Source organism: Crocuta crocuta, unplaced genomic scaffold, assembly GCF_008692635.1.
Source record: "Crocuta crocuta isolate KB4526 unplaced genomic scaffold, BGI_CrCroc_1.0 scaffold97, whole genome shotgun sequence".
In the NCBI taxonomy this organism is placed as follows: Eukaryota; Metazoa; Chordata; class Mammalia; order Carnivora; family Hyaenidae; genus Crocuta; species Crocuta crocuta.
The window spans coordinates 5103266-5115619 of record NW_027531999.1 but is presented as its reverse complement, the minus strand read 5'-3'; the positions used below and the strand labels follow the sequence as shown (position 1 = coordinate 5115619).

At 39.0% G+C, this 12354-nt stretch overlaps 2 protein-coding genes across 3 annotated transcripts in view; one reads left to right on the top strand and one right to left on the bottom strand.

The window, feature by feature from the left end:
• RAP1B (RAP1B, member of RAS oncogene family) overlaps positions 1–12354 on the top strand; it is a 279529-nt gene that overhangs the window by 3610 nt on the left and 263565 nt on the right. The window lies entirely within an intron of this gene.
• Positions 1–12354, bottom strand: part of MDM1 (Mdm1 nuclear protein) — a 33481-nt gene that overhangs the window by 6663 nt on the left and 14464 nt on the right. The window contains exons 8-12 of one of the 2 annotated variants that reach the window (XM_077775275.1): positions 8674–8703; positions 8151–8326; positions 6618–6923; positions 5745–5857; positions 5546–5655 (exon numbers count right to left, since the gene is read on the bottom strand). In XM_077775275.1, the coding sequence (XP_077631401.1) occupies positions 5546–5655; positions 5745–5857; positions 6618–6923; positions 8151–8326; positions 8674–8703 (735 nt within the window). The remainder of the gene's footprint in view (positions 1–5545; positions 5656–5744; positions 5858–6617; positions 6924–8150; positions 8327–8673; positions 8704–12354) is intronic. The other variant, XM_077775276.1, reaches the window with a different exon arrangement.

The window sequence follows — 12354 nt, the reverse complement described above, 5'->3', positions numbered from 1 at the left end:
GAGAATGCAAACCAGTAAAATCAAACACAGTTCTAAGCTTTCCTAATTATTCCTTGTGAATGTGGCCTTTACTTATTAACTCTGAGTTTATCAATACAGTATTCAAAACATTGCTTTCTGACCTTTGGTATCTTTTTCTGCAATTAGCTTACTGCTTCAAAGTGGAGAAGGCCAGGGGTCTTATACAATAAATATATTTTTTTCAAATCAAGATCTAAAATAAAACCGCAACTTTTCCTGTCATTTCCCTTTTTAACTGTAAGTATCAGTTGGGAAAACTGTTCCTCTGATTTATTTTTTCTTTTTCTACATATATACACAGAATTTGAGATCTCTGTCAAGTTAGTTTCACTATTGCTTAAAGGCCTGAATGAAATCTCTACAATATTTATAAGGTTTCATTTAATGGGCTTTGAGATCTGTTCTTGAGGCTAAAGCCTTCTCATTGGCCTCCCTCTCCCTCTACCCCATACAACCCATTCTGCACTGAATAGCCAGAGTGATTTTATCATGTAAATCAGGTATTTGCTGTGTGGCTTTATACCTTCCCAGGGCTTCCCCATGCCCTTAGAATCAGGCCCCCACTCCTCACCCAACCTCCCTTCTGAATCTCATTTCCTACCCTCTTCTCCTCCCTCTCTAGGCCCCAGTCACACTGGTCTTCTCACTCTTTAAAACCTTCACTGTTGCACACTTGTACTTACTGTTCCTTCAGACTGGAAAACAACCTCCACTCATCTCTGCCTGGGCATATCCCTCATTAGTCAGGTCTCAGCTAAATTGTCACCTCCTTGGGGATGCCTGTCCTGATGGCCTAATGTAAAGCAACCCATGGACTTGGAGGTCATTTGTGGTTTTATTTAATTCACAGCACTTGATACTACCTAAAATTCTCTTTTTAAAAAATCATCTATCTGTCAGAATGAAAATGTAAGCTCTGCAAGGGCAGGGATTTTGTCTTGATTATCAAAGAATCTCCAGATCCCAGAATGGTGTGTGACACATAGTAATAGCACAGTAACTATCAAATTGAGTGAGTGAAAATGAAATTCCTGATATTCTCTTTCAAAGACGGTTTCTGTCCAGAGTTCTCTGACTCAGTGCATGGCATCCCCCATCAATCCTGAAGGGCAAGGCAGAAACCCAGAAGTCATTCAGGGTCTCTCATCCCCCATCATCCAACCCAGCACCAAGCCTTGACTTTGCTCTCCTTAATCACAGTTCTTCAGTTTCATCCACTTCTGTCGATACCCACCCTCCTCAGTCCAAGCTATCAACCTGTCCTACCTAGACTACCACCATGACCTTCTAAGGGTAACCACAGTCTACCCTTGCTTTCCATGGCAGCCAGAAAGGTCTTTAAAATATTTCAATGACTTCCCATTGCTCTCGAGATAATAATAAAAATTCTCAATATTGCTACCTTTTCTAGATTCATCTTTACCTACTCCGTGCCACACACCATACTTACCTTTGTTTCTTAGAACCCTATGTTCTTTCTCACCACAGGATATTGGCATATGCTATGCTTCTCCTCCCCACCCTTTTTACCTGGTCAACTCTTCCTCTTCCTCAGTATCTCAACCCAATTATGACTTCTTCTGAGAAGCATCCTTGACTTCCAAGAAGCTTCCTGATTTCTAGGACTAGGTCAATGCCTTTCAAAATAGCACTATATACTGCTTTGAACTCTTATTAGTTCTAATTTTACTTTTGGGGGGGGTAATGATTCTTTGATTACTGTTTATCTCTTTCACCAGACTGTAGTTTCTATAAGATCATGAACCATGTCTATTTTTTTAATGTTTATTTATTTGGAGGAGGAGGGGTGGGGAGAGTGGCAGAGAGAGAAGGAGAGAGAGAATCCAAAGCAGGCTCCATGCTGTCAACACAGAGCCTGATGTGGGGTTCAATCTCATGACCGAGAGATCATGACCTGAGCCGAAATCAAGAGTTGGTTGCTTAACCAACTGAGCCACTAGACCCAGGTCTGTTTTTGTTCACAATCTTTATTGCATGTGGGTAAACAGATAAGAAACATCTGCTGAATGAATGAATGGAGTGAGCTAACACATACTTAGCTTTTTAATATCATTTATAAGATGTGAAAATGGTCCTCGACAATTAAACCAATACCATGAGAATTCTACTCCGAATTTTTTGAGACAGTGTTGTTTACGAGTTAAAAATGCAGGCTCTGGGGACAGCCTGCCTGGGACCAAATTCTGCTCCACCATTTGGTAGCTGTGTTACCTCAGTTTCATCTAAATGAGAATAACAACACCAACCTCATCATGAAGACTTAACAAGTGAATATATGTAAAGTACTTAGCATAAGGCCTAGGACATACTTAAACGCTCAGTAAATGCTAGCTATTATGATCATCCCCATGTCTTTAAGTTGCCCAAATTGCTGCTGCCCCATGAAACTCCCACAATTAAATGTCACTAAAAGTTAATATTAAAAAAATTTCTGAATATTATAAACATATTTTGATTCCTATAATAAAAAAAGATGTATGATGACATTAATTGAGGGCAACTGAATAATGGGAAGGATTTATCAGAAACTGTATTGTGTGCATGATGAGGTGGAGATTGGCATTAAAGAGCAAAATCATTTTATTTCCTTAATTTAACTATTCAATAAATTAATTCCATAATAAGTGAAAATAATATATATAAATACAGCTGCGAATATGGATTAATGTTACTCATTTTAGCTAAGGGTAGTCAACTCTGTGGGCAAAGCTGCCTCGAAGTTTACACCTTCCAGGTAGCAACCTGGATACTGGGATGAAAGAGGATGCTGGGGGTGTAGAACAGTCCATGGGGGCAAGAGATTCCTAATATCTAATTCTGATCAGTCCTCTGACTGTATTCTTGTTGTCATAAACCAATGTATACACATTGGTTTCGATTCTGTCACTCTAACAATAGTCAACACCTAGTTAATGGGTACCTGCTATGCGCTGACTTCAGTACTGTGCTTTGGGGGCAGCTGGGCTCTGATCCCATCTTCTACCTCTCCCCAACACCAAAAAACTTTACCCTGTGCCACACCTTTGAAATTCATGAAGAGCCATCAGCAAAATCCCCTAGGGAAATTCAACCTCTTCTCTAAATGTTATCCTACTTCAGCCACTTACACCCATGATTATATTAAATCTTGTCATTACTAGCTACAACCTCTCCACAATTCCAATTTCTGACCACCACCTCCTGACTTTAAAACTACTCCCTATAGGTACTCCAATTTCAACAAGTCCTTCAGACTGCCAAGAACTTCCACTGATCCTGTCACCTCTGCACTGTGCCTTACCTTCCCAAGTCCTGTTTTTTCTGCTCTAACCAAACTCAACTTCCATGGCCAATCATTATAATCACCTCCCGGCATGTACCTTAACTTCCTGACCCTTTCTCATTTTGTCTTATACACTTGACAAAACATGAACCCCAGTTAAATTCAACTCTCTAACTTATCCTGCATCTCTACTGCCAAACATGGCTAGAGGAAAACACACAACCCATCATGACTGCTCTTACATCAAACTGTGACCACTAGCCTAAAAGGGGCCCTTTATGTCGCCCAGAGTTATCTCACATTTCCCTGGCCCACTCCCTCTCCACTCTCTGAAAAGACGATTTCATGCCTTCTTTTCTTTACTCAAACCTCCCCAGCCCCGTTCTCAGTGAGGATCTTTCTTCATGTGCCACCAAGAAAAAATCCGAAGAGACTTTCCCAAAGCTCCCACCACATCTCCCTATTTTATTAGCAGCGCTCACATATTCTGCTTCCTCTGTAACAAGGAAGGAACTGCCAGAGCGACTACAATTGACCCTTCCTCTTCTCCCCCAGATCCCATGGAACATCTTGAGTGGTGCTCAGCACACGGGTGCGAAGTTGCTGGCTGGGGCTGCATCATCTTTCTCCCTTTAAAACTGTTTCTGTCAACACATAAATGTGCTGTTATCTCCTCCATCTTGACCTCACTCCCAACTGCCGTTTGTTACTCTGCTCCCCTTCATGGAAAGACTCTTAAAAGAATTGTCCGTGATGATTGTCTCCAATTCTTCTCCTCTCATTTCTCTTGAACTCACTCCCATTTAGGCAATTATCCTTCCGCACCATCAAAACTGCCCTTTGTCAAGGTCACCAAGAACATCCATGTTGCTATATCCAATCATCAGTTCTCATATCCTACTGATCCATCAGTAGCAATGACACTCCCTCCTCCTTGACACCTTCAAGATATCACAGTCTCCTATTTCCTACCACCTCACTGGCTATTCCTTATCAGTCTCTTTGCTGGTCATCCCTCAACTTCCTAGTATCAAAAAACGGGTTGACACCCATCTACACATACTCTTCCCTATCTACACCACCTCCCCTGATGACCTCCCCCAGTCTCAAGACCTCACATACCCATGCCACCCGTACAACAGACACTCAAATCTGAACGTGCAGCCCAACCCATCCTCCATAGCCCAAACTTGGAAGGTCAACTCCCTACTCAACACGTCCACTGGAACGTGTAATAAGCTTCTCAAATGTAACGTGTCCAAAACAGAACTCTTCATCTTCCCTGACAAACCTGTTCTTTACATTGTCTGCCCCGTCTCAGGTAAACGGCAACTTCATTCTTACTGCACAGGCCAAAAATCTTGAATCATCCTTGATTTTTGTCTTTCTCCCATGCCACATCTTAACCAGCAGCAAATCTTGTCAGCTATACATTCAATGCATATCCAGAATCAGACTTCATCCCATGACCTCCACTGCTACCCATATGAACCAAATGACCATCAACTCTTGCCTGGATATGGTAATTGATTCCTATGTAGGTTCACGTGCCTGCTCTTGCATTCCTACCACCTATTCCCAACACAGCAGCCAGAGTAACATGGAAGAAATCAGGTACCTGATCACCTCAGGGACTTTGCACTTGCTGTTCTTTTTGCCTAGAATGCCTGCCTACATATGCATATGGGTCAATCTCTCAGCAACTTCAGATTCTGCTCAAATGTCACCCTCTAAGCAAGAACTTCCCTGGCTATTTCGTATTTACCTCCCCTGCTTTACTTTTCTCCTTAGTACTTACCATTGTCTAAAATACTGTATATTTTACTTAGTTAATCCTATTTATTGTCTCTCTTCTCCACTAAAAGAGAAGTTCAGTAAGGGTCAGAATTTGCGCCTGCTTCTTTCACTGCTATATCTCCAGTGCTAAAGTAGTGCCTGGAACATAGTTGAAATACAACTGCCACCTAGTAGATGCTCAATAAAAAGTACTGTTTCTCTTCTCTCTCTTCCTGCTGAGTCACAATAGACAAGATTTAACAACACATCAGCAGAAGTAGAATGCCACTACCAGAAAAAACAATTCAAGGCCTTTGTCTTACTAAAAGCAGATTAATAGCATCATCTCCACATATGATGCACAGAATTTTCTAAAATCTGAACCTATCATTCATTTGTTACATGTGACTAACATAATTGCTTCCTAAAAAGATGGTTTTTTGCCCCCAAGATACAAATATTTACCTTCCTAAAATCATCCTTTGCAATCTGTAAGCCATCCTGAGAGGACGCTCTTTTCCTCTGTTCTGGGACTGGAGGCCTCACTTTAGATGGAGATACTAGAACAGCACCACCTGGAAAAATGCAGAAGACGACAAGTTTCAAACTAAATTCTCATGCAGAAAAAGCAGGTAAGATAAGAACTACAGTGTTTGCCCATTACCAACAGCTGGAGTGGTCAGATCATGATGAGTCCTTTGGATTCCACCTAGTTCTCTCAGCTTTGGAGTAGGAAGCCTGCCTCCTTTTCCGGAAGATAGAGAAAAAGAATCTGACCTACAAAGACAAACAATCTATGAAGCATTTCCCCCAGGAAAGAGGATTAAAAATATATTATCATTATTATGCAATAATAAAACATAAAATTTATAAGATAAGGCCATTTTGTTTCTGAAAACACATGCAGTTAAGAGGGACTGAATATTGGAAAAGAGGGAAGGTCACTGCAAGTCAGCAGCAATAGAGCAGAGAACTCTTCTATTAAATCGGCCCCTAAGTTTCCCATTAGGTGCAAAACTCAGGACCAAATGATAAGGGACTTGGATGATGGACAAAAAGCACGATTATCAGTAGTAGAGAACCACTCCCCAAAGCAATTAACACATAAATCAACAGGAATTAGCTATTTGCAGGTATCACTTATGTTAATATTACAAAACATTATCTTTCTTTTTTGGTGAAACACCTCACATTAAAGAATATTAGCTATTTTCTTAAATCATAAAGAAAGCCATTCCCTCAGACACATTTACGAATTGGCCAAATCACAATTAGCGGGACATAAATGAAAATAACCCTAACTGCTTCCTCCCCAAGTAGCTCAGGGTTCAAGTGTTCAACTACCAATTACTGGTGACTCAAATACCTGAGCGAATCAAATTATAAATCGAAATGTCTGCTTTGTGACCATTAAAGTAACATCTGCTCTTGATTAATCATAAAACCAAGAGGGTAAACCACACTACTTGGTGACAAAACAAAAAATATTAACTGTGTGCATAATGCTTCCATATACTGATTAATTTAAAACTCTCACCCTTCTTTTATCTTGTCTGCCTTAGATTTTTCCTGTACTTCCACCTTCTCCAGCTCTCCCGCATGAACCTGCTGGTCCCTTCCTGTTTCCTCCTCCTCCTCCTCCTCCTCTCCGGGCTGTTTCTGCACCCCTTCATCGGTGTTCTCGGCATCCCACGCCAGGCGCCTTCTAACAGGCAGGGTGGGAGCATCTGACACGCCCAATTTCTCTGTGGTGTTTCTCTGCGGCTGCTCTTCCAAGACAGGCCTTTTCTCTTCCAGTGTTGTAGGAGGACATTTCTGCAAAGCCTTATGGCTTGTAGGATCTCTGCATAAAAAAAGTTTGAAACTTGAATATGAGGTTTCTAGTTTACACTCATTTTAATGAGTCTGTCATTCCTTTCCAGCGTTCACAACTGTACCCACAGGTACTACCTTGCACAGATACTGAAGAAAGAAACCTAATTAAGAGTTCATTTGACAGTATAATAAACTAAAGCTACTATTTGGATTTTCTATTGAAATACTCCACAGGCACCTGGGTGGCTCAGTCAGTTGCGCATCCGACTCGGCTCCAGTCATGATCTCACAGGTCATTTGTTTGAGCCCTGCATCGGGCTTGCTGCTGTCTGTGCAGAGCCCACTTCAGATCCTCTGCCCCCCCGCCCCTCCCCCACTTGTGTCCACTCTCTCTCAAAAATGAAAATAAAAACATTTAAAAAATAAATTTTAAAAATAAAGTACAATACTCCAAAATAAAATCTATGTTTCTTACTCCCACCTTCACACGCACATGCCTGTCCCGCTACTGACAACACCCATGGGCGTCCCAAGGACTGCAGATGGTCTAACTTGTTCTGTTACTCAATTATGGTTTATGCACAAATTCAAGTGTACTTGTAGATCAAGCAAACTGATTCCAATTTTACACTTTAGATTAGTAAGCGTTTCTAAGACAATCTTAAAGAATGGATTTCGTGATGAATTTTTAAAGATGTCACATAATTGGAACTTATAGTTCAATTTAGCATATATGATTATATTACTTTAACAACTAAAAACTATTTTATTTGCCAAAAATCAACGTGCTATCTCTTTTATAGATAGTTAAATAATGTTCACTTTAAAACCCAAAAGAGCAGAGAATTCTCCCATAGAATCAGGGATTAAATGTCATATTAACCACAGAAATCCATTAATGAATGATTACAGGATGTACTACTACTTATATTGTCTAAGTTTTTATTATTGTTGGTACCTTTCCTTCTGATTACTTTTTAAAGTTCTTTTCCATCTATTGCATAATCATCCCTATTCTACTCTTGTTAAAAAACATTACAAAATCCAGCCTTCCAGATTTACATTATGTATTATTTACACACAGCTTTACTTCTCACAGAGAACAGACTATGATAATGAAATGTAATAAATGGCTGGCATATCTCCATTTAATCGGAAGACAAAGTTTGAGTGGTCATGTCATTTTCTTATAGAATTCCATGCCCTACCTAAGCTACAACATACTTTCTCACCATCCACAAAGAACACATCTCACCCGGCAAGATCGAGAGCTCTAATGTTACTACTAACGGTTCCTTCTGAGCTTGTGGTTGAGGAGACATCCCAACAGCAGTTGTTATCAGACAGAAGCTGATTCAGATGGTCCCGAGAAAAATGTGTTCCTTGAACTCGTTTCCTATAAAACTCAGCCTTCTCTCGGAGTTCTTTAACCTATGCAGGAGAGTTGAGACACTGTGTATTACTTCAAATACTCCTTTGCAAATACCACCATGTAGCTTATCAAAGATAATGCACAAATACAGCCAGAGACCAAGGACAAAGGAAGGCAAAAAAAAAAAAAAAAAAAAAGCCACAAATGTTTATCAGACTATGTGCATTTTAAGCAGAAATTAAAACAATCAAGCTAAAGCACAATGCAGTTATTTTATTTCAGGCTGGCAGGCAGGAAGAATTTGCAGCGGCTAAGAAAAACAGTGACACCCAGTTCTTATTTCAACTAAAATTACACAAGTACTTTATGTATTATCACAGGTTTTAAAAACTCAAAAGCAACCAACCTCTGCATACCACATGGCATTTAGAGAACCCTAGGAGAGGAATACAGAAACATACTTAATGACAGGTTAATGCCATAGTTGAATATTAATGGGAATCAATGAAATATCTTATTATTCTTCCTTCTAAATATATAACTTGTCAATCAATATTTTTATTATTTTTAGTAATATTTAATTCACTAAGCAAGATATTTTAATATTACCATGAAAACCAGCCACATTCTTGCAAGGCTGAAATGCTATCAATAATAGGTAACTTAATTATTATTCCTACTTCCCCACCTCTGGAAGGGTAGGGACATACCAGAAACCCCTACCCTGTCTTTATATCCTGACTTTATACAACAGCTGCTCCTACCACAGAAGCCCGCAGTGAGAGAATTATGAAGCCTCTTTCGCCAAATTCTTGAAAATTCCCTTGGCATCAGCAAAACCTCAACTTTTAAAAAATGTATTATAAAAAGATTATCCCACAGAATAATAATTGTAACATATTCAACAAAGGGACAATACGAAAAAATGTTCTTATGGACTATAAGGTAATGTGAATTCCCTAAAATGCAAATAACATCTTTTCAAATGGAAAGGAGCCTTCTATACTCCTGTAAAACCCTTTCATGTTATACGTCATACTGCCACCTGCTGGCTTCCTAAATTCAATTCCACAATGTAAAAAACTAAGCTGCAGCTCAAAATTGTTTTAACATAATCTTTACTTACTCTTTGAAAATTCAATAATTTTTCCTATCATAAAGATGGAATAATAGCATTAAAAGGATATGCAGATACCATCTGCTACAATTTTCTTTTACTTACAGGCCAAAAAATCAAATAATAAAATTTGGCATTGCAAAAGTAACCAGAGAAATACATCCTCAGTGCCTTAGGGAGACAAGACTTAATGCAAAGGGATGAAAGTGTTACATCTATAGAGAATTAGTCAAAGCAAAGGACAGCACCTGTCATGGTGGCATAAGAAACCATATAATTCCAACAGAGTCCCACTGTTCTAATGAGCTAAACCTGAAACATTCCTAAAGGATAACTGAAAATATATTTTCTTCAACTGCCAAGAAAAAATGAGCGATATTAACTTATCATTTTTGTTAATTCCTAAACTTTAAAGAAAATTACTAGTTTTTGCATTTAACAAGTGGAACTGTGACATATAGTTTGAGTCTGTTGACTCAAAGGGTTTCTTTGTTTTTAAAGTAGGCTCCACGTCCAATGTGGGGCTTGAACTCAAGACCCCAAGATCAAGCATTGCATGCTCTACCAACTGAGTCAGCCAGGCGCCCCCTCACCAGGGTGCTGTGAATGCACAGAGGCCTTATTATTAAGTGCTCTGATAAAATCCAGATTTTATTTCTATGAGGTCCTCTTGTGCTTCAAATGTTTCACAGCTGCTCCATCACCTACATGATAAAACCTTCAAGCCTCAGTACAGTTTCCTCCTCTGTCCTCAAAGCCTTTCATGCACATTCCCACTAGTACTTAACTTCACTCTAGTGGAATTAATTGCTCTTATCATTCTCCCCCATTAATCTACAAACTCCACGATGTGAGGGCAAGTGCAGCATTTAAACACCGATCCCACAACTTGATCTGAGTGTGGACTACGTGCTAGGCTGGAGCTGGATGGCTGGTAGCCAAAGATAAGCAAGAAAGCCCCCACAGAACTCAGTGTGCTCACAGTTTGATAGGGGAGGCGGACCTCCTTGTCCTATATGATACATTATCATCATAATGTTGGTATGGTCTATGCTATAATACACAAGAGATATAAATTGAAGAAGTGGTTCAAAAGGGGTTCCATCGGTCCTGCACCGAGTGCAGGGTGGGCTGGGAAGGAGCAGCAGAGAAGGCTGTATTCCACCCATGCGTGAGGGCCTACTGCTTGATGAATGAGAGGATGGACAAAGAGCCCCTCCATGTGCCCCGTGACCCAGTTTTGTTTGTCAACAAGATTTTTTTTTTAAAAGCAGATAGTATGGAAATTCTGTAAGACTTCATTCAGTTCTATTTATTACTGACATTCAAAATTCAAGATTTTAAATTTACTTTATCAGCAACCTTTATTAATAATCTTAGTGCTAATGTTACAGTGTTTTACAAATACATACTTTTTAAACCTCTGTGATCCTAAACTAAGCTGAAAAAGTAGAAAGCTGTTATTTCCTAAAGCAAGCTGTTCTATGAGAAAGAGGGAAAAAAACTAATGGTACAAACTCAATATCAAGAACAACCCCTACACGCAGCAAGCAGAGCCACTGAAAAGGATATGAACTTAATTAAACTCAATTAAAACAACACGCATATTGGGGCGTCTGGGTGGCTCAGTCGGTTAGGTGTCCAACTTCGGCTCAGGTCATGATCTCACAGTTCGTGGGTTCGAGCCCCGCGTCGGGCTCTGTGCTGACAGCTCAGAGCCTGAAGCCTGTTTCAGATTCTGCGTCTCCCTCTCTCTCTGACCCTCCCCTGCTCACACTGTCTCTCTTTCTCTCTCGCTCTCTCAGAAATAAATAAAACATTAAAAATATTTAAAAAACAAACAAACAAAAAAAACACACGCATATTCCTTTCCAGGTCAAGTAACACCATTAGGTTCTAGGATATAAATGCTGTAAGTACAATGTTTTCATTTCTTTTCCCAAAATAAGAATTCAACTAAGTTGTTTAAAATTTATATACTGAAAATTCAAATTCAAAAAACTGAGAGTATAAAAAATTTTTCCCCCAAATCATCCCCCTCAAAATGAGTCAGCTTATGCCTAGCTGTCCTTACAATGTCTGTCAAATCATAGAATGTCTCTCAGATGTGGAACTTTATCTTGAAATAAAGTCCTATTTGTGAAGGACACATTAGAAAAGAGTATCTCAACTAATGTACATTTGGATGATTAAAAGATCACCTAACAAGAAAAAAGAAATGTAACACGGATTCAGTGGTTATTGTAAGGATGAGATCTAACATTGCAATTGTTGGTTGTTATTAAAAACCATCCTATAAGTGAGCATTTCGAAAAGCAACAGTGCCAAGGGGTTCTATAACAGAGATAACAAATATAGAACCACTGGACAAATAAAACCAACCACCCTAATGTTATATGAATAGGTACTTTGATCTTAGGGTAAAATACTGAGGCACTAGACTATAAATAGATTCAAAAAGTTTAATATTTCCAACATAAGAGGAAATGAAAATGATATATAACTAGAAAACTATAACAGGACTCAAAAAGTTACCATTCTAATGATAATAAAGTCACTGATGTCCAAACGTTTGAAGAGTATGAATAATACTCCTTTATGAAACATTAGTAGGAGTAGGAAAATGAAGAAATACCTTATACTTAGATACCTCAAAAGCAGCTACATAAGTAAATGCCTTCAGGTTAAAAATAAAATCTAAGATTTAAGTAAAACATGGCCCATATTAAATCTATGACCTGGTCAACTGAAATGGTTATCACCATCAGTGATAAAATTTAGCTAAATTTCATATTCTTTTCTAGCTCCAATTCACTTTTTGAATTATCTTGCCCACAGAGGTTAGGCAAAATGTATCACTGATTTAAACATTAACAACCGCCATTAGCAATAAACTTTTTTAAAAAGCCCAAAAGTCATCTTCCCAAGATGTTATAATGGGAAACCTTGAAATGATAGGTCTTAAGTTAA